This window comes from Leptodactylus fuscus, chromosome 7, assembly GCF_031893055.1.
Source record: "Leptodactylus fuscus isolate aLepFus1 chromosome 7, aLepFus1.hap2, whole genome shotgun sequence".
Classification (NCBI taxonomy): domain Eukaryota; kingdom Metazoa; phylum Chordata; class Amphibia; order Anura; family Leptodactylidae; genus Leptodactylus; species Leptodactylus fuscus.
In genome coordinates, this window is record NC_134271.1 from 18,854,451 (window position 1) to 18,877,592 (window position 23,142).

Sequence of the window (23,142 nt, forward strand, 5' to 3'; positions counted from 1 at the left end):
CACATTTAGGGGGTGCAGAAGCCTCAAGGAGCCAACAAGGTGTCTCTTCCCAATATGACGTAGTATAAATGATGTATTACATCTCTGGGGCCTGGGACACATGTTGCATTAGGGTCCAAGAGCTGTATTTACCCATCTGCCCACCTTTATGGCGTGTAAATAAGCTTCGTTTGGCGCAGAGTATTTCAGCATTTTTTTGCAGAGCTGTTTAATAGCACTTGTCACATCCTATAATCCCTGGTGTCTGCAGCTGCGGTAGGAACATGACAGCCATGATATCTATCCTATTCTGAGATAAATGAACCGCAGACTTTGTTTATCTTGGTCATTGGCGCCCTCTTGTGGTTACTTCTGGGAGTAGTTCAGTTCTGGGTCTAAAACATTCAAAAGTAATTAAAAAAAAAAAAAGTATATGTAATGAATGTATAGCGATCGGCCATAACATTACAACCACTGATGGTGGAGTGAACGACGTTATCTGGTGACGACGGCGCCTCTCAGGGGTCAGTGGGAGAACAGTCAGGCCTTGGAAGCGACAATGGGATGACAATCAGGCACCAAAATAGTAGATATTATATAGTATTGCCAATATACACTGGTTAGTACCTACCACATGGGCAGCATATGAACTGACCAGGGTCATGGCCGCCCAAGCATCATGGATCTGTGTCTGTAGTGAAGATATAGCACCATGGGAAGAAGACACCGCTGTCAGTATCATATTCTGGGTCCTGTCATCATGTGAACGTTACTGTGACACATGCAACTTACCTGATCATTGTACAGATCACTGGCAGTGCTGCCCCCTAATGGCAGGGACCTCTTTCTGCAGGATAATGCCCCAGCCACGGTGCAAAAATTGTTCAGGAATGGAGGAACATGGCAAGAGATTGAGGTAGTGATGTCTAACCTGTAGCTCTACCACTCCTATCAGGCTGTCGGCACATGCTGGGAGTTGTAGTTCTATCTATATCCTTGCACTTTCTATATACAAGTGGATCGTCCCCACAATATATACAGTTCCATCCTGTATTTTATCTCACCAGTAGTCTCTGGTGGGACAGCGCCACCTGTAGTTAGATTATCATAAAGCATGCATTAAGCATTCCCACCATACAAGCACCTTTTCACCCGCGTATAACGTAGATTATTATATATATACTATATCAGAGGAGTCGCTTGTCTCCATCATGTCCAGAAGTCTGTCTGCACCTTCCGGCTTCTCAATGGCGCGTTCATGGTTTCGCCTCTTCCAGACAGAATCCGTTGGCCTCAGCAATTATCCATTTACAGTTCTTGAAAGGACGGACTTTCCCCCCTGAATTTCCGTTTTCTTGAAGTTCAGAGAAGTCGTTACTGAGAAGCGTTTACTTTGGAGATGATTCCAGATATTCGCCGTCTCGCTGCCAGATGAAATCCTAGAAGATGTTTGGACAATCTTCACCCTTTTGCTCCGAGTTTCCTTAAAACATTAACAACTATTCTGAACCGAGAAGAGTCGGCCGCATTCAGAAGTCGCTGCCAAAACCGCGGGAAACGACCCAGATCTAAAAAATACAAATCCGACTCCTGTATGTTTATGTCAATGAGCGAGGGCGGAAGATTCCAGACGGGGAACACACGGATTTCATTAGACAAGGGGGGCGCGGTGGCGATGTGCTGCCAGGTCTGTTTATTACATCCCGTATAGTCCATGCACTGGAGGGAAAGATGGCGGAAAGGTCAGCGAGTGCACCAGAAGTCGCTGTACGTTGGTTTAACCCTTCCACCCCCTTATCTTGGCTCTTATAGTCAGTGACAAAAGGCTGAGGACAAGACTAGAAAACCCAAGCGGATGTGGGGTGGGGTAAACTACAAATGATGCTCATTTATCCCCAATCCTGGCATTGGGTCCCCTGTTCCATCCCATGCAGGAATTTGACTCAACCGGATATATTAGCAACCCCGGGCCTCCCAGGACTTTCCAGTTTGTCTGGAAAACCCCTTTAAGGTCTTGGGTGGAACATCAAAATGGTGCCAGATTGGTTTTGAGTCCTAAAGCGAATGCGACGGGTCCCTCCCGAATGAAAAGTGCAGGTACTGGTCCGGTTGGGCGTGATACAGATCTGGTGATTGTTGGCGCTCAGTCATTGGCCTCAGTGGTCACATCGTACGTCACTGCTAATATGGCACGGGGTGCCTAACATGTGAGTAAGTGGTGGCCCTTTGGCTGGTAATGCTGGGTCCTTGCCAGAATAATACGTGAGGGGTACAATGGGCTCAACCGGCTTATAGTTGGGCATGTGTAATGACATTGCACTAGATTACTATCACATTGTTCCAAACCTCCAGCCAGGACCTAGGGAAGACACCATGTGACGGGTGCATGGTGACTACTACAGAGGTGCAGAGAGGAATATTATTTGGGGGGCATTGTAACTTTGTGGGGGACAGAAATTTAAGGGGCACCAAGGGGGCAGCCATCACTTTTTGAGTACAAAAGAGAGTGTATATCATAGTGGCTGTGCTTGGTATTGCAGCTCAGCCCCATTTACTTGAGCAGGACTGAGCTGCTGCAGCACCATGTGACCAATGAACATGATCGGCACAGAGAAGAGGTCACAGCACTCCTGAGCTGATTGAGGGGTGTCCCCAACCTAAGTGCATTGCTTGGTATTATTTTGGCACTGGTATTATATTTGTTCGCCATTACCATAAATTGGCATCGAGGCCTAGCCACATCAAATTTGAGATCTCTTGATCTAAGTGGCGCCCCCTATAAAGGATTCCTCCAGGGTCTTGTACAGTTTAGATATCTGTGACCTCCCGGTGCCCTCCTGTCACATGTCCTGGAGAGATTTCAGGGTGTCTGTCCCGGCACGTCACCCACTGCACATACTGTTTACATACAGAAAGAGACGGCCATGCTGATAATGTTACCATGGAGAAGGCTCGCCGGCTGAAAACGCGTTGGAACTCATCAGGTTGCTTGTTGTTTCCTGGCAACCGGCGTAATTCATTTGTTCACCGCCATCTCCCCAATAACCCAAAAATAAACAACACAGATGGCGTTCTCTGTATAGGGTGGCAGACGCTGGTGCCAGGGTAACACCTTCCCGCACCTCTGCCAAGTATTGTGAGAATCTAGAGCTGTGACGCCTGAGGTCACGGGGTCACTGTAGCTCACGTGGTATTTGTGGCAGAATATTTTTGTATTATTTTACATAGAGGGCGTAAAAATAACCTGAGAGATTCTGCAATATCCTCGGAGGATGGGGGTCATCTGCTCTGTAGGGTGAGGGGGGCTCTTTACTGGCAAGGTTTTCCCACATTAGAGACTTCTGACAGGTCGGCCCCCTCCCGGCCCCCCGCCGGGCTCATCACTGACACTGATTGATGTGCAAGAGGATCCTGTCCTGAGAAAACCCCATTTATTGTGCAGAGTCCCGGCCCATCACATACATGACAGCAGTGTCACCGGGCCAGGCTGGGGGTTGTAGTAGCCTGTGTATGGAGGATTATGGTCATGTTGGGGGTTGTAGTGTTCTAGGTATAGAGTGTATCGTAATAGTAGAATAGATATCTTGGGATTTTTAGTGGTCTACAGATAAAGTATAATAGTATTATGTTATTGTCATGGCCCGTGGTCAAGTCATGCTGGGGGTTGTAGTGTACTATGTATGGTGTATCCACTGGTTAGACCATGTTGGGGGTTGTAATGTTCTATATATAGTGTATCCACTGGTTAGACCATGGCGGGTGTAGTTGTGATCTTTGTATAATGTATCCACTGGTTAGACCATGTTGGGGGTTGTAGTGTACTATGTATGGTGTATCCACTGGTTAGACCATGTTGGGGGTTGTAGTGCACTATGTATGGTGTATCCACTGGTTAGACCATGTTGGGGGTTGCAGTGTACTATGTATGGTGTATCCACTGGTTAGACCATGTTGGGGGTTGCAGTGTACTATGTATGGTGTATCCACTGGTTAGACCACGTTGGGGGTTGTAGTGTACTATGTATGGTGTATCCACTGGTTAGACCATGTTGGGGGTTGCAGTGTACTATGTATGGTGTATCCACTGGTTAGACCACATTGGGGGTTGTAGTGTACTATGTATGGTGTATCCACTGGTTAGACCACATTGGGGGTTGTAGTGTACTATGTATGGTGTATCCACTGGTTAGACCATGTTGGGGGTTGCAGTGTACTATGTATGGTGTATCCACTGGTTAGACCATGTTGGGGGTTGCAGTGTACTATGTATGGTGTATCCACTGGTTAGACCATATTTGGGGTTGCAGTGTACTATGTATGGTGTATCCACTGGTTAGACCATATTTGGGGTTGCAGTGTACTATGTATGGTGTATCCAATGGTTAGACCATGTTGGGGGTTGTAGTGTACTATGTATGGTGTATCCACTGGTTAGACCATATTTGGGGTTGTAGTGTACTATGTATGGTGTATCCACTGGTTAGACCACGTTGGGGGTTGTAGTGTACTATGTATGGTGTATCCACTGGTTAGACCATGTTGGGGGTTGTAGTGTACTATGTATGGTGTATCCACTGGTTAGACCATCTTGGGGGTTGCAGTGTACTATGTATGGTGTATCCACTGGTTAGACCATGGTGGGGGTTGTAGTGTACTATGTATGGTGTATCTACTGTTTAGACCATGGTGGGTGTAGTTATGTTCTTTGTATACTGTATCCACTGGTTAGACCACGTTGGGGGTTGTAGTGTACTATGTATGGTGTATCCACTGGTTAGACCATGTTGGGGGTTGCAGTGTACTATGTATGGTGTATCCACTGGTTAGACCATGTTGGGGGTTGCAGTGTACTATGTATGGTGTATCCACTGGTTAGACCATGTTGGGGGTTGTAGTGTACTATGTATGGTGTATCCACTGGTTAGACCATGTTGGGGGTTGTAGTGTACTATGTATGGTGTATCCACTGGTTAGACCATCTTGGGGGTTGTAGTGTACTATGTATGGTGTATCCACTGGTTAGACCATGGTGGGGGTTGTAGTGTACTATGTATGGTGTATCTACTGTTTAGACCATGGTGGGTGTAGTTATGTTCTTTGTATACTGTATCCACTGGTTAGACCACGTTGGGGGTTGTAGTGTACTATGTATGGTGTATCCACTGGTTAGACCATGTTGGGGGTTGCAGTGTACTATGTATGGTGTATCCACTGGTTAGACCATGTTTGGGGTTGCAGTGTACTATGTATGGTGTATCCACTGGTTAGACCACATTGGGGGTTGTAGTGTACTATGTATGGTGTATCCACTGGTTAGACCATATTTGGGGTTGCAGTGTACTATGTATGGTGTATCCACTGGTTAGACCATATTTGGGGTTGCAGTGTACTATGTATGGTGTATCCAATGGTTAGACCATGTTGGGGGTTGTAGTGTACTATGTATGGTGTATCCACTGGTTAGACCATATTTGGGGTTGTAGTGTACTATGTATGGTGTATCCACTGGTTAGACCACGTTGGGGGTTGTAGTGTACTATGTATGGTGTATCCACTGGTTAGACCATGTTGGGGGTTGTAGTGTACTATGTATGGTGTATCCACTGGTTAGACCATCTTGGGGGTTGCAGTGTACTATGTATGGTGTATCCACTGGTTAGACCATGGTGGGGGTTGTAGTGTACTATGTATGGTGTATCTACTGTTTAGACCATGGTGGGTGTAGTTATGTTCTTTGTATACTGTATCCACTGGTTAGACCACGTTGGGGGTTGTAGTGTACTATGTATGGTGTATCCACTGGTTAGACCATGTTGGGGGTTGCAGTGTACTATGTATGGTGTATCCACTGGTTAGACCATGTTTGGGGTTGCAGTGTACTATGTATGGTGTATCCACTGGTTAGACCACATTGGGGGTTGTAGTGTACTATGTATGGTGTATCCACTGGTTAGACCATGTTGGGGGTTGCAGTGTACTATGTATGGTGTATCCACTGGTTAGACCATGTTGGGGGTTGCAGTGTACTATGTATGGTGTATCCACTGGTTAGACCATATTTGGGGTTGCAGTGTACTATGTATGGTGTATCCACTGGTTAGACCATATTTGGGGTTGCAGTGTACTATGTATGGTGTATCCAATGGTTAGACCATGTTGGGGGTTGTAGTGTACTATGTATGGTGTATCCACTGGTTAGACCATATTTGGGGTTGTAGTGTACTATGTATGGTGTATCCACTGTTTAGACCATGGTGGGTGTAGTTATGTTCTTTGTATACTGTATCCACTGGTTAGACCACGTTGGGGGTTGTAGTGTACTATGTATGGTGTATCCACTGGTTAGACCATGTTGGGGGTTGCAGTGTACTATGTATGGTGTATCCACTGGTTAGACCATGTTGGGGGTTGCAGTGTACTATGTATGGTGTATCCACTGGTTAGACCATGTTGGGGGTTGTAGTGTACTATGTATGGTGTATCCACTGGTTAGACCATGTTGGGGGTTGTAGTGTACTATGTATGGTGTATCCACTGGTTAGACCATCTTGGGGGTTGCAGTGTACTATGTATGGTGTATCCACTGGTTAGACCATGGTGGGGGTTGTAGTGTACTATGTATGGTGTATCTACTGTTTAGACCATGGTGGGTGTAGTTATGTTCTTTGTATACTGTATCCACTGGTTAGACCACGTTGGGGGTTGTAGTGTACTATGTATGGTGTATCCACTGGTTAGACCATGTTGGGGGTTGCAGTGTACTATGTATGGTGTATCCACTGGTTAGACCATGTTGGGGGTTGTAGTGTACTATGTATGGTGTATCCACTGGTTAGACCATCTTGGGGGTTGTAGTGTACTATGTATGGTGTATCCACTGGTTAGACCATGGTGGGGGTTGTAGTGTACTATGTATGGTGTATCTACTGTTTAGACCATGGTGGGTGTAGTTATGTTCTTTGTATACTGTATCCACTGGTTAGACCACGTTGGGGGTTGTAGTGTACTATGTATGGTGTATCCACTGGTTAGACCATGTTTGGGGTTGCAGTGTACTATGTATGGTGTATCCACTGGTTAGACCACATTGGGGGTTGTAGTGTACTATGTATGGTGTATCCACTGGTTAGACCATGTTGGGGGTTGCAGTGTACTATGTATGGTGTATCCACTGGTTAGACCATGTTGGGGGTTGCAGTGTACTATGTATGGTGTATCCACTGGTTAGACCATATTTGGGGTTGCAGTGTACTATGTATGGTGTATCCACTGGTTAGACCATATTTGGGGTTGCAGTGTACTATGTATGGTGTATCCAATGGTTAGACCATGTTGGGGGTTGTAGTGTACTATGTATGGTGTATCCACTGGTTAGACCATATTTGGGGTTGTAGTGTACTATGTATGGTGTATCCACTGGTTAGACCACGTTGGGGGTTGTAGTGTACTATGTATGGTGTATCCACTGGTTAGACCATGTTGGGGGTTGTAGTGTACTATGTATGGTGTATCCACTGGTTAGACCATCTTGGGGGTTGCAGTGTACTATGTATGGTGTATCCACTGGTTAGACCATGGTGGGGGTTGTAGTGTACTATGTATGGTGTATCTACTGTTTAGACCATGGTGGGTGTAGTTATGTTCTTTGTATACTGTATCCACTGGTTAGACCACGTTGGGGGTTGTAGTGTACTATGTATGGTGTATCCACTGGTTAGACCATGTTGGGGGTTGCAGTGTACTATGTATGGTGTATCCACTGGTTAGACCATGTTGGGGGTTGCAGTGTACTATGTATGGTGTATCCACTGGTTAGACCATGTTGGGGGTTGTAGTGTACTATGTATGGTGTATCCACTGGTTAGACCATGTTGGGGGTTGTAGTGTACTATGTATGGTGTATCCACTGGTTAGACCATCTTGGGGGTTGCAGTGTACTATGTATGGTGTATCCACTGGTTAGACCATGGTGGGGGTTGTAGTGTACTATGTATGGTGTATCTACTGTTTAGACCATGGTGGGTGTAGTTATGTTCTTTGTATACTGTATCCACTGGTTAGACCACGTTGGGGGTTGTAGTGTACTATGTATGGTGTATCCACTGGTTAGACCATGTTGGGGGTTGCAGTGTACTATGTATGGTGTATCCACTGGTTAGACCATGTTGGGGGTTGCAGTGTACTATGTATGGTTTATCCACTGGTTAGACCATGTTGGGGGTTGCAGTGTACTATGTATGGTGTATCCACTGGTTAGACCATATTTGGGGTTGTAGTGTACTATGTATGGTGTATCCACTGGTTAGACCATATTTGGGGTTGTAGTGTACTATGTATGGTGTATCCACTGGTTAGACCATATTTGGGGTTGTAGTGTACTATGTATGGTGTATCCAATGGTTAGTCCATGTTGGGGGTTGTAGTGTACTATGTATGGTGTATCCACTGGTTAGACCATATTTGGGGTTGTAGTGTACTATGTATGGTGTATCCACTGGTTAGACCACGTTGGGGGTTGTAGTGTACTATGTATGGTGTATCCACTGGTTAGACCATGTTGGGGGTTGTAGTGTACTATGTATGGTGTATCCACTGGTTAGACCATGTTGGGGGTTGTAGTGTACTATGTATGGTGTATCCACTGGTTAGACCATCTTGGGAGTTGCAGTGTACTATGTATGGTGTATCCACTGGTTAGACCATGGTGGGGGTTGTAGTGTACTTTGTATGGTGTATCTACTGTTTAGACCATGGTGGGTGTAGTTATGTTCTTTGTATACTGTATCCACTGGTTAGACCACGTTGGGGGTTGTAGTGTACTATGTATGGTGTATCCACTGGTTAGACCATGTTGGGGGTTGCAGTGTACTATGTATGGTGTATCCACTGGTTAGACCATGTTGGGGGTTGCAGTGTACTATGTATGGTGTATCCACTGGTTAGACCATGTTGGGGGTTGTAGTGTACTATGTATGGTGTATCCACTGGTTAGACCATGTTGGGGGTTGTAGTGTACTATGTATGGTGTATCTACTGTTTAGACCATGGTGGGTGTAGTTATGTTCTTTGTATACTGTATCCACTGGTTAGACCACGTTGGGGGTTGTAGTGTACTATGTATGGTGTATCCACTGGTTAGACCATGTTGGGGGTTGCAGTGTACTATGTATGGTGTATCCACTGGTTAGACCATGTTGGGGGTTGCAGTGTACTATGTATGGTGTATCCACTGGTTAGACCATGTTGGGGGTTATAGTGTACTATGTATGGTGTATCCACTGGTTAGACCATATTTGGGGTTGTAGTGTACTATGTATGGTGTATCCACTGGTTAGACCATATTTGGGGTTGTAGTGTACTATGTATGGTGTATCCACTGGTTAGACCATATTTGGGGTTGTAGTGTACTATGTATGGTGTATCCAATGGTTAGACCATATTTGGGGTTGTAGTGTACTATGTATGGTGTATCCACTGGTTAGACCATATTTGGGGTTGTAGTGTACTATGTATGGTGTATCCACTGGTTAGACCATATTTGGGGTTGTAGTGTACTATGTATGGTGTATCCAATGGTTAGACCATATTTGGGGTTGTAGTGTACTATGTATGGTGTATCCACTGGTTAGACCATATTTGGGGTTGTAGTGTACTATGTATGGTGTATCCACTGGTTAGACCACATTGGGGGTTGTAGTGTACTAGGTATGGTGTATCCACTGGTTAGACCACGTTGGGGGTTGTAGTGTACTATGTATGGTGTATCCACTGGTTAGACCATGTTGGGGGTTGCAGTGTACTATGTATGGTGTATCCACTGGTTAGACCATGTTGGGGGTTGTAGTGTACTATGTATGGTGTATCCACTGGTTAGACCATATTTGGGGTTGCAGTGTACTATGTATGGTGTATCCACTGGTTAGACCATGTTGGGGGTTGCAGTGTACTATGTATGGTGTATCCACTGGTTAGACCATCTTGGGGGTTGCAGTGTACTATGTATGGTGTATCCACTGGTTAGACCATATTTGGGGTTGTAGTGTACTATGTATGGTGTATCCACTGGTTAGACCATCTTGGGGGTTGCAGTGTACTATGTATGGTGTATCCACTGGTTAGACCATGTTGGGGGTTATAGTGTACTATGTATGGTGTATCCACTGGTTAGACCATATTTGGGGTTGTAGTGTACTATGTATGGTGTATCCACTGGTTAGACCATATTTGGGGTTGTAGTGTACTATGTATGGTGTATCCACTGGTTAGACCATATTTGGGGTTGTAGTGTACTATGTATGGTGTATCCAATGGTTAGACCATATTTGGGGTTGTAGTGTACTATGTATGGTGTATCCACTGGTTAGACCATATTTGGGGTTGTAGTGTACTATGTATGGTGTATCCACTGGTTAGACCATATTTGGGGTTGTAGTGTACTATGTATGGTGTATCCAATGGTTAGACCATATTTGGGGTTGTAGTGTACTATGTATGGTGTATCCACTGGTTAGACCATATTTGGGGTTGTAGTGTACTATGTATGGTGTATCCACTGGTTAGACCACATTGGGGGTTGTAGTGTACTAGGTATGGTGTATCCACTGGTTAGACCACGTTGGGGGTTGTAGTGTACTATGTATGGTGTATCCACTGGTTAGACCATGTTGGGGGTTGCAGTGTACTATGTATGGTGTATCCACTGGTTAGACCATGTTGGGGGTTGTAGTGTACTATGTATGGTGTATCCACTGGTTAGACCATATTTGGGGTTGCAGTGTACTATGTATGGTGTATCCACTGGTTAGACCATGTTGGGGGTTGCAGTGTACTATGTATGGTGTATCCACTGGTTAGACCATCTTGGGGGTTGCAGTGTACTATGTATGGTGTATCCACTGGTTAGACCATATTTGGGGTTGTAGTGTACTATGTATGGTGTATCCACTGGTTAGACCATCTTGGGGGTTGCAGTGTACTATGTATGGTGTATCCACTGGTTAGACCATGTTGGGGGTTGTAGTGTACTATGTATGGTGTATCCACTGGTTAGACCATATTTGGGGTTGTAGTGTACTATGTATGGTGTATCCACTGGTTAGACCATGGTGGGGGTTGTAGTGTACTATGTATGGTGTATCTACTGTTTAGACCATGGTGGGTGTAGTTATGTTCTTTGTATACTGTATCCACTGGTTAGACCATCTTGGGGGTTGCAGTGTACTATGTATGGTGTATCCACTGGTTAGACCACGTTGGGGGTTGTAGTGTACTATGTATGGTGTATACTGGTTAGACCATGGTGGTTGCAGTGTACTATGTATACTGTAACCACTGGTTAGACCACGTTGGGGGTTGTAGTGTACTATGTATGGTGTATACTGGTTAGACCATGGTGGTTGCAGTGTACTATGTATACTGTAACCACTGGTTAGACCACGTTGGGGGTTGTAGTGTACTATGTATGGTGTATCCACTGGTTAGACCATGTTGGGGGTTGCAGTGTACTATGTATGGTGTATCCACTGGTTAGACCATGTTGGGGGTTGCAGTGTACTATGTATGGTGTATCCACTGGTTAGACCATATTTGGGGTTGCAGTGTACTATGTATGGTGTATCCACTGGTTAGACCATATTTGGGGTTGCAGTGTACTATGTATGGTGTATCTAATGGTTAGACCATGTTGGGGGTTGTAGTGTACTATGTATGGTGTATCCACTGGTTAGACCATATTTGGGGTTGTAGTGTACTATGTATGGTGTATCCACTGGTTAGACCATGTTGGGGGTTGCAGTGTACTATGTATGGTGTATCCACTGGTTAGACCATGTTGGGGGTTGTAGTGTACTATGTATGGTGTATCCACTGGTTAGACCATGTTGGGGGTTGTAGTGTACTATGTATGGTGTATCCACTGGTTAGACCATCTTGGGGGTTGCAGTGTACTATGTATGGTGTATCCACTGGTTAGACCATGGTGGGGGTTGTAGTGTACTATGTATGGTGTATCTACTGTTTAGACCATGGTGGGTGTAGTTATGTTCTTTGTATACTGTATCCACTGGTTAGACCACGTTGGGGGTTGTAGTGTACTATGTATGGTGTATCCACTGGTTAGACCATGTTGGGGGTTGCAGTGTACTATGTATGGTGTATCCACTGGTTAGACCATGTTGGGGGTTGCAGTGTACTATGTATGGTGTATCCACTGGTTAGACCATGTTGGGGGTTATAGTGTACTATGTATGGTGTATCCACTGGTTAGACCATATTTGGGGTTGTAGTGTACTATGTATGGTGTATCCACTGGTTAGACCATATTTGGGGTTGTAGTGTACTATGTATGGTGTATCCACTGGTTAGACCATATTTGGGGTTGTAGTGTACTATGTATGGTGTATCCAATGGTTAGACCATATTTGGGGTTGTAGTGTACTATGTATGGTGTATCCACTGGTTAGACCATATTTGGGGTTGTAGTGTACTATGTATGGTGTATCCACTGGTTAGACCATATTTGGGGTTGTAGTGTACTATGTATGGTGTATCCAATGGTTAGACCATATTTGGGGTTGTAGTGTACTATGTATGGTGTATCCACTGGTTAGACCACATTGGGGGTTGTAGTGTACTAGGTATGGTGTATCCACTGGTTAGACCACGTTGGGGGTTGTAGTGTACTATGTATGGTGTATCCACTGGTTAGACCATGTTGGGGGTTGTAGTGTACTATGTATGGTGTATCCACTGGTTAGACCATATTTGGGGTTGTAGTGTACTATGTATGGTGTATCCACTGGTTAGACCACGTTGGGGGTTGTAGTGTACTATGTATGGTGTATACTGGTTAGACCATGGTGATTGCAGTGTACTATGTATACTGTAACCACTGGTTAGACCGTGTTGGGGGTTGTAGTGTACTATGTATGGTGTATCTACTGTTTAGAGCATGTTGGGTGTAGTTGTGATCTATGTATACTGTATCCACGTGTTAGACCACGTTGGGGGTTGTAGTGTACTATGTATGGTGTATCCACTGGTTAGACCATATTTGGGGTTGTAGTGTACTATGTATGGTGTATCCACTGGTTAGACCATATTTGGGGTTGTAGTGTACTATGTATGGTGTATCCACTGGTTAGACCATATTTGGGGTTGTAGTGTACTATGTATGGTGTATCCACTGGTTAGACCATATTTGGGGTTGTAGTGTACTATGTATGGTGTATCCAATGGTTAGACCATATTTGGGGTTGTAGTGTACTATGTATGGTGTATCCACTGGTTAGACCATATTTGGGGTTGTAGTGTACTATGTATGGTGTATCCACTGGTTAGACCATATTTGGGGTTGTAGTGTACTATGTATGGTGTATCCACTGGTTAGACCACATTGGGGGTTGTAGTGTACTAGGTATGGTGTATCCACTGGTTAGACCATGTTGGGGGTTGTAGTGTACTATGTATGGTGTATCCACTGGTTAGACCATATTTGGGGTTGTAGTGTACTATGTATGGTGTATCCACTGGTTAGACCATCTTGGGGGTTGCAGTGTACTATGTATGGTGTATCCACTGGTTAGACCATGTTGGGGGTTGTAGTGTACTATGTATGGTGTATCCACTGGTTAGACCATATTTGGGGTTGTAGTGTATTATGTATGGTGTATCCACTGGTTAGACCATGGTGGGGGTTGTAGTGTACTATGTATGGTGTATCTACTGTTTAGACCATGGTGGGTGTAGTTATGTTCTTTGTATACTGTATCCACTGGTTAGACCATCTTGGGGGTTGTAGTGTACTATGTATGGTGTATCCACTGGTTAGACCATCTTGGGGGTTGCAGTGTACTATGTATGGTGTATCCACTGGTTAGACCACGTTGGGGGTTGTAGTGTACTATGTATGGTGTATACTGGTTAGACCATGGTGGTTGCAGTGTACTATGTATACTGTAACCACTGGTTAGCCCACGTTGGGGGTTGTAGTGTACTATGTATGGTGTATACTGGTTAGACCATGGTGGTTGCAGTGTACTATGTATACTGTAACCACTGGTTAGACCACGTTGGGGGTTGTAGTGTACTATGTATGGTGTATACTGGTTAGACCATGGTGATTGCAGTGTACTATGTATACTGTAACCACTGGTTAGACCGTGTTGGGGGTTGTAGTGTACTATGTATGGTGTATCTACTGTTTAGAGCATGTTGGGTGTAGTTGTGATCTATGTATACTGTATCCACGTGTTAGACCACGTTGGGGGTTGTAGTGTACTATGTATAGAGTTCAATAGAATTATATTATAGTCATGTCCAGTGGTCAGGCCATGTTGGGAGTTGTAGTATACTATGTATAGGTTATAATATCATCTAGTATTTCCATGCATTAAAACATTGTATTATGGTCTTGCCCAGTAGCCGGGTCTTGTTTAGGGTTTATTAGACTTGTATTATGGGCACGTCCCATTCTTGGGTCCAGTTGAGGGTTGTAGCATTTTATTTATACAGTAGTCAGGTCCAGTGGTCAGGTCATGATGGTTATTGTAGCGTTCTATACATAGAGTATACTAATATCATATTATGGTTACGTCATGCTGGGAGTTGTAGTGCTCTACATGGAGAGTATTTTATGTGCTTGGCCTGTATTGAGGTCTGAGCACAGCGCGCACGTTCACATGTCCACCACCATAATGTCCAGGCATCGGCGACCGAATGTGAATAACGAAACGCAGAATGAATCTTGTCTGCAAGTGAGTTCTTGTACAATGTGATGTGTGAGGTCTTATCTACTTCCCCTAAGCAGCAGAGACTTATCTCTTATGTACTTACTGATTTACAAGCAGAGACAATAGACAGTTCCTGTTAACCCCTTCATGGTTAGATAATTTGCGTCTTGTGTTTACTCCTCTTATTCTCTACTCCATGCACTGGGAAATCTGCTCTGAACTATTGAAATCCAGATTGTTCTGTCCCAGTCATTGACTGAGACTTTCTTGGGCCCTCAGGTGGGGATTAGTGATCACGTACTCACATAGTATGGCCCTACCTGGCGTTCAAAGTGTCTATCAATAAGCACATCTACCTTCAATGGACTCACAACCTCTCCCCACAACCAGGTCTCTGCATAGTGATCCAATAGAAATTGCTTGATAGGAAGGATCAGTAGGTGGCAGTATAGTTGAGAAGACTTTCAATACAGGGAACTAGATTGTCAGCTGCCAGAAGGGGAAGGAGACCAATTTTACCCAGTGCCAAGTGGAAAATATGGAAGCAAGAAATAAAGAAACAGGTTTTCTATACTTTAATTTACTTTAAAACATGTATATTTAGCATTTCAGAGGAAAATGACTTGTGGGACAACCTCTTTAAGGGGTATCCCGATGACAGATGTTAGGAAAAGGAAGGGTTTGTTCTATTACCCCAACCTCCAAATACACATGCATGCTCAGTTTCAATGAGGAGAGGGTACTGATCCAATCTCCTCAGCCATCCCAATACTCATACGGACCCAGCAAAATGGTCAAATTCGGCTCAGTCTTATGGGCAGCTTAAGCTTCTTACACTACATTCACGTCTGAGCCGGGTATTCTGTTCTTCTGGTCCATTGGAGGAACAGAAAAGGGGACTACTAAAATGGCGGACACAACTATAACGGGGTCCGTCATCTTAACTGGAATTGATGGACATAAATGTCGGGTTTGCAGGATTTTTGACAGACACCGCAACGGAGACTCCACATAGATGAGAACACAACCTTGCTAATGTTCTGGGCCTTCTCCAGTTTTTACCATTCCTCACACTGCAGATCCATTTACTACTTGGTTTTATCAGAAATCTCGGCCCCTTTATGAGTCCATTGTGCGTCCTGATGCAACATTGAGGTCCCCAGTAGCCGATAATATCTTCTCAGAGGCTCCTGCTGTGCAAAGCACAAAGAAGGAAGAGCCGGATCCTGCAAGAATATAAGCCCAGGCTCTATGTGTGCCGGGCCCAGGGAGGAGTGAGATAAGCAAATAATGGCAGCGCTTTCTATAGAGGAGAATGGCAGGACCGGGACTGCTGATGTCATGTGGGATCCCAGAGAGATAAGCCAGGACATGCCTGTGACTCTGTACACACAAGAGGGGGCATCCGACCCCAGGGAGCTTGGCAAACTCATAAAATAAAGCGCACCCCCTGAAATCTGCCAGCCGCTGAATTTACAGAATCCGCCGGTGCACTGGACTGATAAAGGTTTAATGAGTCCTCCAGAATAATAATCCCCAGCGTGTCCTTTCCACTAGAGACCATTCACAAGTTATTACTAATCCTCATGTTGTAGGTTGTGACTTTGCAGCGGTCCACAGGGTAACACAGATTGGGGTAGGGGGTGCACCAAGGCCCAGGAGCCTTAGGGGGTCTATAGGATGTCTCTTCCACTACTATAACCTTACTCATTGTAGCCGGGTACAGATTTTTCATGGGGGGCCCTAGGAGCTTCGTGTTCCCCCTCCTAATTGGCTCGCTCAGGCAGATGGCCGCCCGGCATCACCAACTGCTGATTATTAATTCATTGTCAGCCGTTTGGCTCTTACAACATATTGTCCATTATCCCGGTTCATCTGAGCACAAACACATTCACGCACATTACAGCGAGGTGACACTTGTACAGGGGGTGCAGCCGTGACCCCATCCCCTCATTAGTTTGATAAACTACTGGCTTAGGGCCAATGACCAGCAAAGCTTAGGCGCTGTTCACACTTGCATTAGTTACTTTCTGTCAGGCTTTAGTGAAAATACCAGAATAGCAGAATAGTGAGTGCAGCTCTGGAGTATAATACAGGATAAGTAATGTAATGTATGTACCCAGTGACTGTACCAGCAGAATCGTGAGTGCAGCTCTGGAGTATAATACAGGATAAGTAATGTAATGTATGTACCCAATGACTGCACCAGCAGAATCGTGAGTGCAGCTCTGGAGTATAATACAGGATAAGTAATGTAATGTATGTACACAGTGACTGTACCAGCAGAATAGTGGGTGCAGCTCTGGAGTATAATACAGGATGTAACTCAGGATCAGTACAGGATAAGTAATGTAATGTATGTACACAGTGACTGTACCAGCAGAATAGTGGGTGCAGCTCTGGAGTATAATACAGGATGTAACTCAGGATCAGTACAGGATAAGTAATGTAATGTATGTACACAGTGACTGCACCAGCAGAATAGTGAGCCCAGCTCTGGAGTATAATACAGGATGTAACTCAGGATCAGTACAGGATAAGTAATGTAATGTATGTACACAGTGACTATACCAGCAGAATAGTGAGCGCAGCTCTGGAGTATAATACAGGATGTAACTCAGGATCAGTACAGGATAAGTAATGTAATGTATGTACACAGTGACTGTACCAGCAGAATAGTGGGTGCAGCTCTGGAGTATAATACAGGATGTAACTCAGGATCAGTACAGGATAAGTAATGTAATGTATGTACACAGTGACTGTACCAGCAGAATAGTGAGTGCAGCTCTGGAGTATAATACAGGATGTAACTCAGGATCAGTACAGGATAAGTAATGTAATGTATGTACACAGTGACTATACCAGCAGAATAGTGAGCGCAGCTCTGGAGTATAATACAGGATGTAACTCAGGATCAGTACAGGATAAGTAATGTAATGTATGTACACAGTGACTGTACCAGAAGAATAGTGAGCGCAGCTCTGGAGTATAATACAGGATGTAACTCAGGATCAGTACAGGATAAGTAATGTAATGTATGTACACAGTGACTATACCAGCAGAATAGTGAGCGCAGCTCTGGAGTATAATACAGGATGTAACTCAGGATCAGTACAGGATAAGTAATGTAATGTATGTACACAGTGACTGTACCAGAAGAATAGTGAGCGCAGCTCTGGAGTATAATACAGGATGTAACTCAGGATCAGTACAGGATAAGTAATGTAATGTATGTACACAGTGACTGTACCAGCAGAATAGTGAGCGCAGCTCTGGAGTATAATACAGGATGTAACTCAGGATCAGTACAGGATAAGTAATGTAATGTATGTACACAGTGACTGCACCAGCAGAATAGTGAGTGCAGCTCTGGAGTATAATACAGGATAAGTAATGTAATGTATGTACACAGTGACTGTACCAGAAGAATAGTGAGCGCAGCTCTGGAGTATAATACAGGATGTAACTCAGGATCAGTACAGGATAAGTAATGTAATGTATGTACACAGTGACTGTACCAGCAGAATAGTGAGCGCAGCTCTGGAGTATAATACTGTACACAGTGACTGTGCCTGCAGAATAGTGAGCACAGCTCTGGAGTATAATACAGGATGTAACTCAGGATCAGTACAGGATAAGTAATGTAATGCATGTACACAGTGACTGTACCAGCAGAATAGTGAGTGCAGCTCTGGAGTATAATACAGGATGTAACTCAGGATCAGTACAGTACAGGATAAATGCTACCATCTGTTTGATGCCTAAAATTTAATAAATGGGATGTGTCCCTACCCTTGGGAATAATCTGTTATACACTTTGTAGCTGCTGATTGTTTGTGTTGCTCCATATAGCGGTTGTATATCGCTCTGTGATCATGCTGTGATGGGTGTTATTTTATTGTCACTTGTCACAGCTCAGGTTCAATATATTGACTGCAGAGAGGGATATATATGTTTATATATATACACCCACTGTACTCACTGGGGGGGGGGGGGGGACTGCTTAAATAATTCTCCAGGGGCAACAAGACAAGAGAAGGCTTAAGAATGTCTTGAAATGTCTGGTAGGGGGTGAGGAAGTGGCCTGTCTTGGATGACCTCAGTCGGCTCTTTTGTCAGAGTTGTCAGAAGGAGTTGTTTGCATTTCAATCGCAATGTTCTGCGGCCAAAGGAGATGAAGATTTGGGGCAGGGCTGTATATTGTTTCCTAGCTTGATATTGATGCACAATATTCAGTTCATGTGTATTTTGGAGTATCGTTCTATAATGAAAATTTTCACCTAATTTACTGTATTTTATCAATTTCCCATTGTTTTCAGGATATCTGCTTGCTGTCAGTGAGTGGGAACATTCGTCCATGATCTTATGTAGTGGGCATAGAGGGGCTTGTTACAGTATAACAGAGGTCCTGCATCTCCATGAACAAACTGCACAGGAAGGATCTTCAGTCTCTGGGTATAAATCATGTTCTCATTCACTGACAGCCTCAGAGATTGTTATGGTCAAGTATGGAGACACCAAGTACATTACAGCGTAAACCACCATGATCATGTAGACTAGATAGTCTGGAGGGGGACAGAGATGTTTGGGGTCTTGAGGGGGACAGAGATGTGTGGAAGGGGGATGGAGATTTCTGGGGTCTGGAGGGGGACTGAGAGATCTGGGGTCTGGAGGGGGACAGAGAGATCTGGGGTCTGGAGGGGGACAGAGATGTGTCGAAGGGGGATGGAGATTTTGGGGTCTGGAGGGGGACAGAGAGATCTGGGGTCTGGAGGGGGACAGAGAGGTCTGGGATCTGGAGGGGGACAGAGAGATCTGGGGTCTGGAGGGGGACAGAGACGTCTGGGGTCTAGAGGGGGACAGAGATTTGTGGAAGGGGGACGGAGATTTCTGGGGTTTAGAAGGGGGACAGAGATTTCTGGGGTCTGGAAGGGGACAGAGACTTCTGGAAGGGGGACAGAGATACCTAGGGTCTGGAGGGGGACAGAGATGTCTGGAGGGGGGGCAGAGATGTCTGGGCACTGGAAGGGGACAAAGGAGGTCTGGAGAGGGACAGAGATGTCTGGGGTCTGGAGGGGGACAGAGGCGTCCAAGGTCTGGAGGGGGACAGTGACATCTAGAGGGGAACAAAGAGGTTTGGGATCTGGAGGGGGACAGATGAAGTCTGGGGTCTCAGGGGGCAACAAAGGAGGTCTGGAGGGGGACAGAGGTGTCTGGATGGTTAGGGAGTGTTGAGGGCGACAGAGGAATCTGGGGAGCAGAGAGGAGGCTAGAGACAGCCCAAAGAGGCTGGAGGGAGACAGATGATTCCCTCCTCCCAATAGGAAACACATGCATGCTTGGTCATGGTTGTTCGCCAACAGATAGGTCTGGAGGGACAGATAAGCCTTTCTACATAATGTATATCATTTTCACTGGGGTCTTTTGGTTGATGTCTGCAGGATCAGTCACCTCAGAGCCCCCATACTGAGGCCTGTGGGACACTTTTGAACCCATTTTCTGCCTTCCTATGCCCCGTCACCCTCCGCACTCTGGGTCCATTTCCCGGCCTGCAGAGCTGCTTTAGTTCCTCAGTTCCTGTTCATTTGAGGAGTAAATAAAAGTGGCATAAATGGAAGAGAAGTAACTTTGAGTTCCCGGCCATAAGTCTTGTAAACGGCCCTTTCCTGAGTGCCAGGCGTCTCGGGGAGTGCATTCAGTCATTCATGAGCTTGTCAGCAGGGTATTGTGCCGCTCTCTCCAGCCCTCCTCATCCCATACATCTTACTTTCCAGCCTCCCCCTGGCTGCCCCCCCCCCCCCCCTCATGTTCAGGCCATTGTACGGCTGACCCCTGAGCTGCACCAGCACTAACATGCCTGACATCAAATAGCTGCTGGTCTTTCCCCACAGGCCTTTGTGCCACCACTGACTACTACAGGCTTCTCTGCAATGTGTCATCACTGACTTATCACTGGCAGGAGTAGCGCCCCGGCCTTCCCCAAATCACCTATTAACTCTTCTATCTGAGAACAGATCAGAACTTGGAATTTGTGTCCATTATTGAGGAAACGATCGGGCGTCAGATAACGTGGACCGAGTAATCTATCCAATGGGCAAGTAGTCAAAGGATACCCAGAATTAGACTAGCATCTTCTTTCCAAAAATAGCACCACTCCTGTCTACAGGTCATGTGTGGTATTGCAGCTTAGCTCCAATTACTTCAACAAATCTGAGCTGCAGTACCTGGCACAACCAGGATCAGGGTGAGGGGCAGTTTTGGGACAAAAGTAGCCTTTTTTTTCTCTTCAAATCCTGGATGTCTTTAAAGGGGCCCAGTGATTTCGTCTGAGGCTCCCGCATTGAATAGATTTGAGGGCCCGACTCTCACCCTCCTTGTACAGAGGTTTATTCCCACATGTACTATTGTTATTAATAGTATCACTAGATAATAAATAATACATAAACCAGAAATACAATGTAACACTAGTTATGGCAGCGCAGACATCAGCAGACAATGCTGAGGGTTGTAGTTCATGGAGTTGTCCCAGTTGGGTCATCGGTTTCCGGGGTACTTTGCTTCCATCCCTGCGCAGGTTGTATAATTCACTTTAGCACCGTGTGATCCCAGCCTAACAATGTAGCAGTCATTTTGTGTCTCAGGCTGAAAGGACAGGCATGTACTGGCCATAGTCTGATGGATGGAATATCTGGGGTCTCTACTGTACCCCAACATCCGAAATCAGACAGTATAGTGGAGGGACAGGGGGTACATCACTGCCTATGGGTATCCGGCTTCTTGTTGTCTCTTTGGTTATGATATACAGTATTATTCTCCTACTATAGATCTTCAATGCACATTGCTAAGCAAAAAAAGCGCTGCCGGAAAAAGCATTCCTCTGCGGACTTTCTGCTTCCACTACACCTACAGGGAAACCGCCGGTGCTTCCGTAGGTATAATTGACATGCTGTGATTTCCAAAATTGCGACGTTTGGATATTGCAGCTTTTCCATTGCAGGGTTTGTTTGTATAATGTGTGGTTGGGATTCACCAGAGTCCCATCCACTTTGCAGGGACTATAAAACACAATCTTCAGCGTTTACGCCATGTAGCGCCGCCGGTCTACTCATTTTCCACAGTCCACATGCAGATTTTTGCCCCAGATTTTGCCCCTTTCTTTGAACTTGGTGAAGTTTGCAGTATAAGGGTGCATGCACACTACGTAACGCCGGGCGTGTATGAGAGCCGTACACGCCGGCATTACAGCAGACTGCCGAACACTTCCCATTCACTTCAATGGGAGCGCTCGTAACAGCGGCGTTTACGAGCGCTCCCATTGAAGTGAATGGGAAGTGCTCGGCAGCCCTGCTGTAACGCCGGCGTGTACGGCTCTCATACACGCCCGGCGTTACGTAGTGTGCATGCACCCTAATGGTGCCTTCACACAGAGTAAGACTCCCATTGACTTCAGTGACATTTTACAGGCGTATTTTTACATGTGTAAAAAATATCATTGAAGTCAATGGGAGTCTTATTTTTACACGTGTTTTGCAAAAATACACACGTGTTTACTCCGTGTGAAAGCTCCCTAAATCCGCACAAAGGGTAGACGTTAGTTATACATTGCGTCACTTTTCTGGTGTGAATCTGTTGGGCCGAAGTGCCCCTGTCGCTACATCTGCGCCCACTTTCCTCAAAGGAGGTTAGCAGGTTGCAACTTGGACAACGTGGAACATCTTTGGGGCCTTTTTGTTTTGTTTTTTTGGGGGGCACAAACCGCCATGCACCAAAAAAAGTGCCATTTTTTCCACCCCTGCTGACTGAATGCTACCATATAACAATATACTTTTTTTTTTTTGCATGGAAAATCAGCATTTTATCCGCAACATGTGACTACAGCCGAATACTTTCTCTTCCACACCTGATTTCAGCTGCATTAAAAACCTGAACAGAACTGCAAGTGTGAATACTTCCTAAGACAACAAATCCGTTTAGGTGGGGGGCAGACGATATGTACTTATCCCTCTAGGAGTTAATTGTAATTCCCTTCTGTAATGATGAACGGCCCATTGAGCCAGGAATGGCCGGGGGAGGGGAGGGTGCTTTACTCCCCCCCTGTCCCAGCTGCTGTTACCTCTGAGCTTCTGCTCCACTATTTGCATTGGTGGAGTTGGTAAAGGGAGTTTTTGGCTCCGGGATCTGATCATTAATGGCCATAAGATGAGACTGGAGACTGTGCACAATGACCGGTACGCGGTGCAGCTACGTCCAGGCCCCCGGCCTCTCGGTGGCAGGTGCTTTTGAGGACAGGGACAGGAGTGCGATGCTTTGGCGATGGGAGCAGAACAACAGCACAATGAAACTGGTAAGACGCTCTAATCCACTGGCTGCAGCAGTCTCATCCTGGGCTGGGTCTCCTGTCCTCAGACTGTCAGCTCTGTGCCCCGCACTGCTA

At 45.4% G+C, this 23,142-nt stretch overlaps 1 protein-coding gene across 8 annotated transcripts in view; it reads left to right on the forward strand.

Annotated features, from left to right (window-relative positions):
* Nucleotides 1-23,142, forward strand: part of NAV2 (neuron navigator 2) — a 262,355-nt gene that overhangs the window by 136,017 nt on the left and 103,196 nt on the right. Inside the window, exon 1 of one of the 8 annotated variants that reach the window (XM_075281266.1) lies at nucleotides 22,863-23,052. The exons of the other annotated variants lie outside the window; for them this stretch is intronic. Coding sequence (XP_075137367.1) covers nucleotides 22,930-23,052 — 123 coding nt within the window. The 5' untranslated portion in view covers nucleotides 22,863-22,929. Of the gene's footprint in view, nucleotides 1-22,862; nucleotides 23,053-23,142 lie in introns of those variants that run through there. 8 annotated transcript variants of the gene reach the window in all.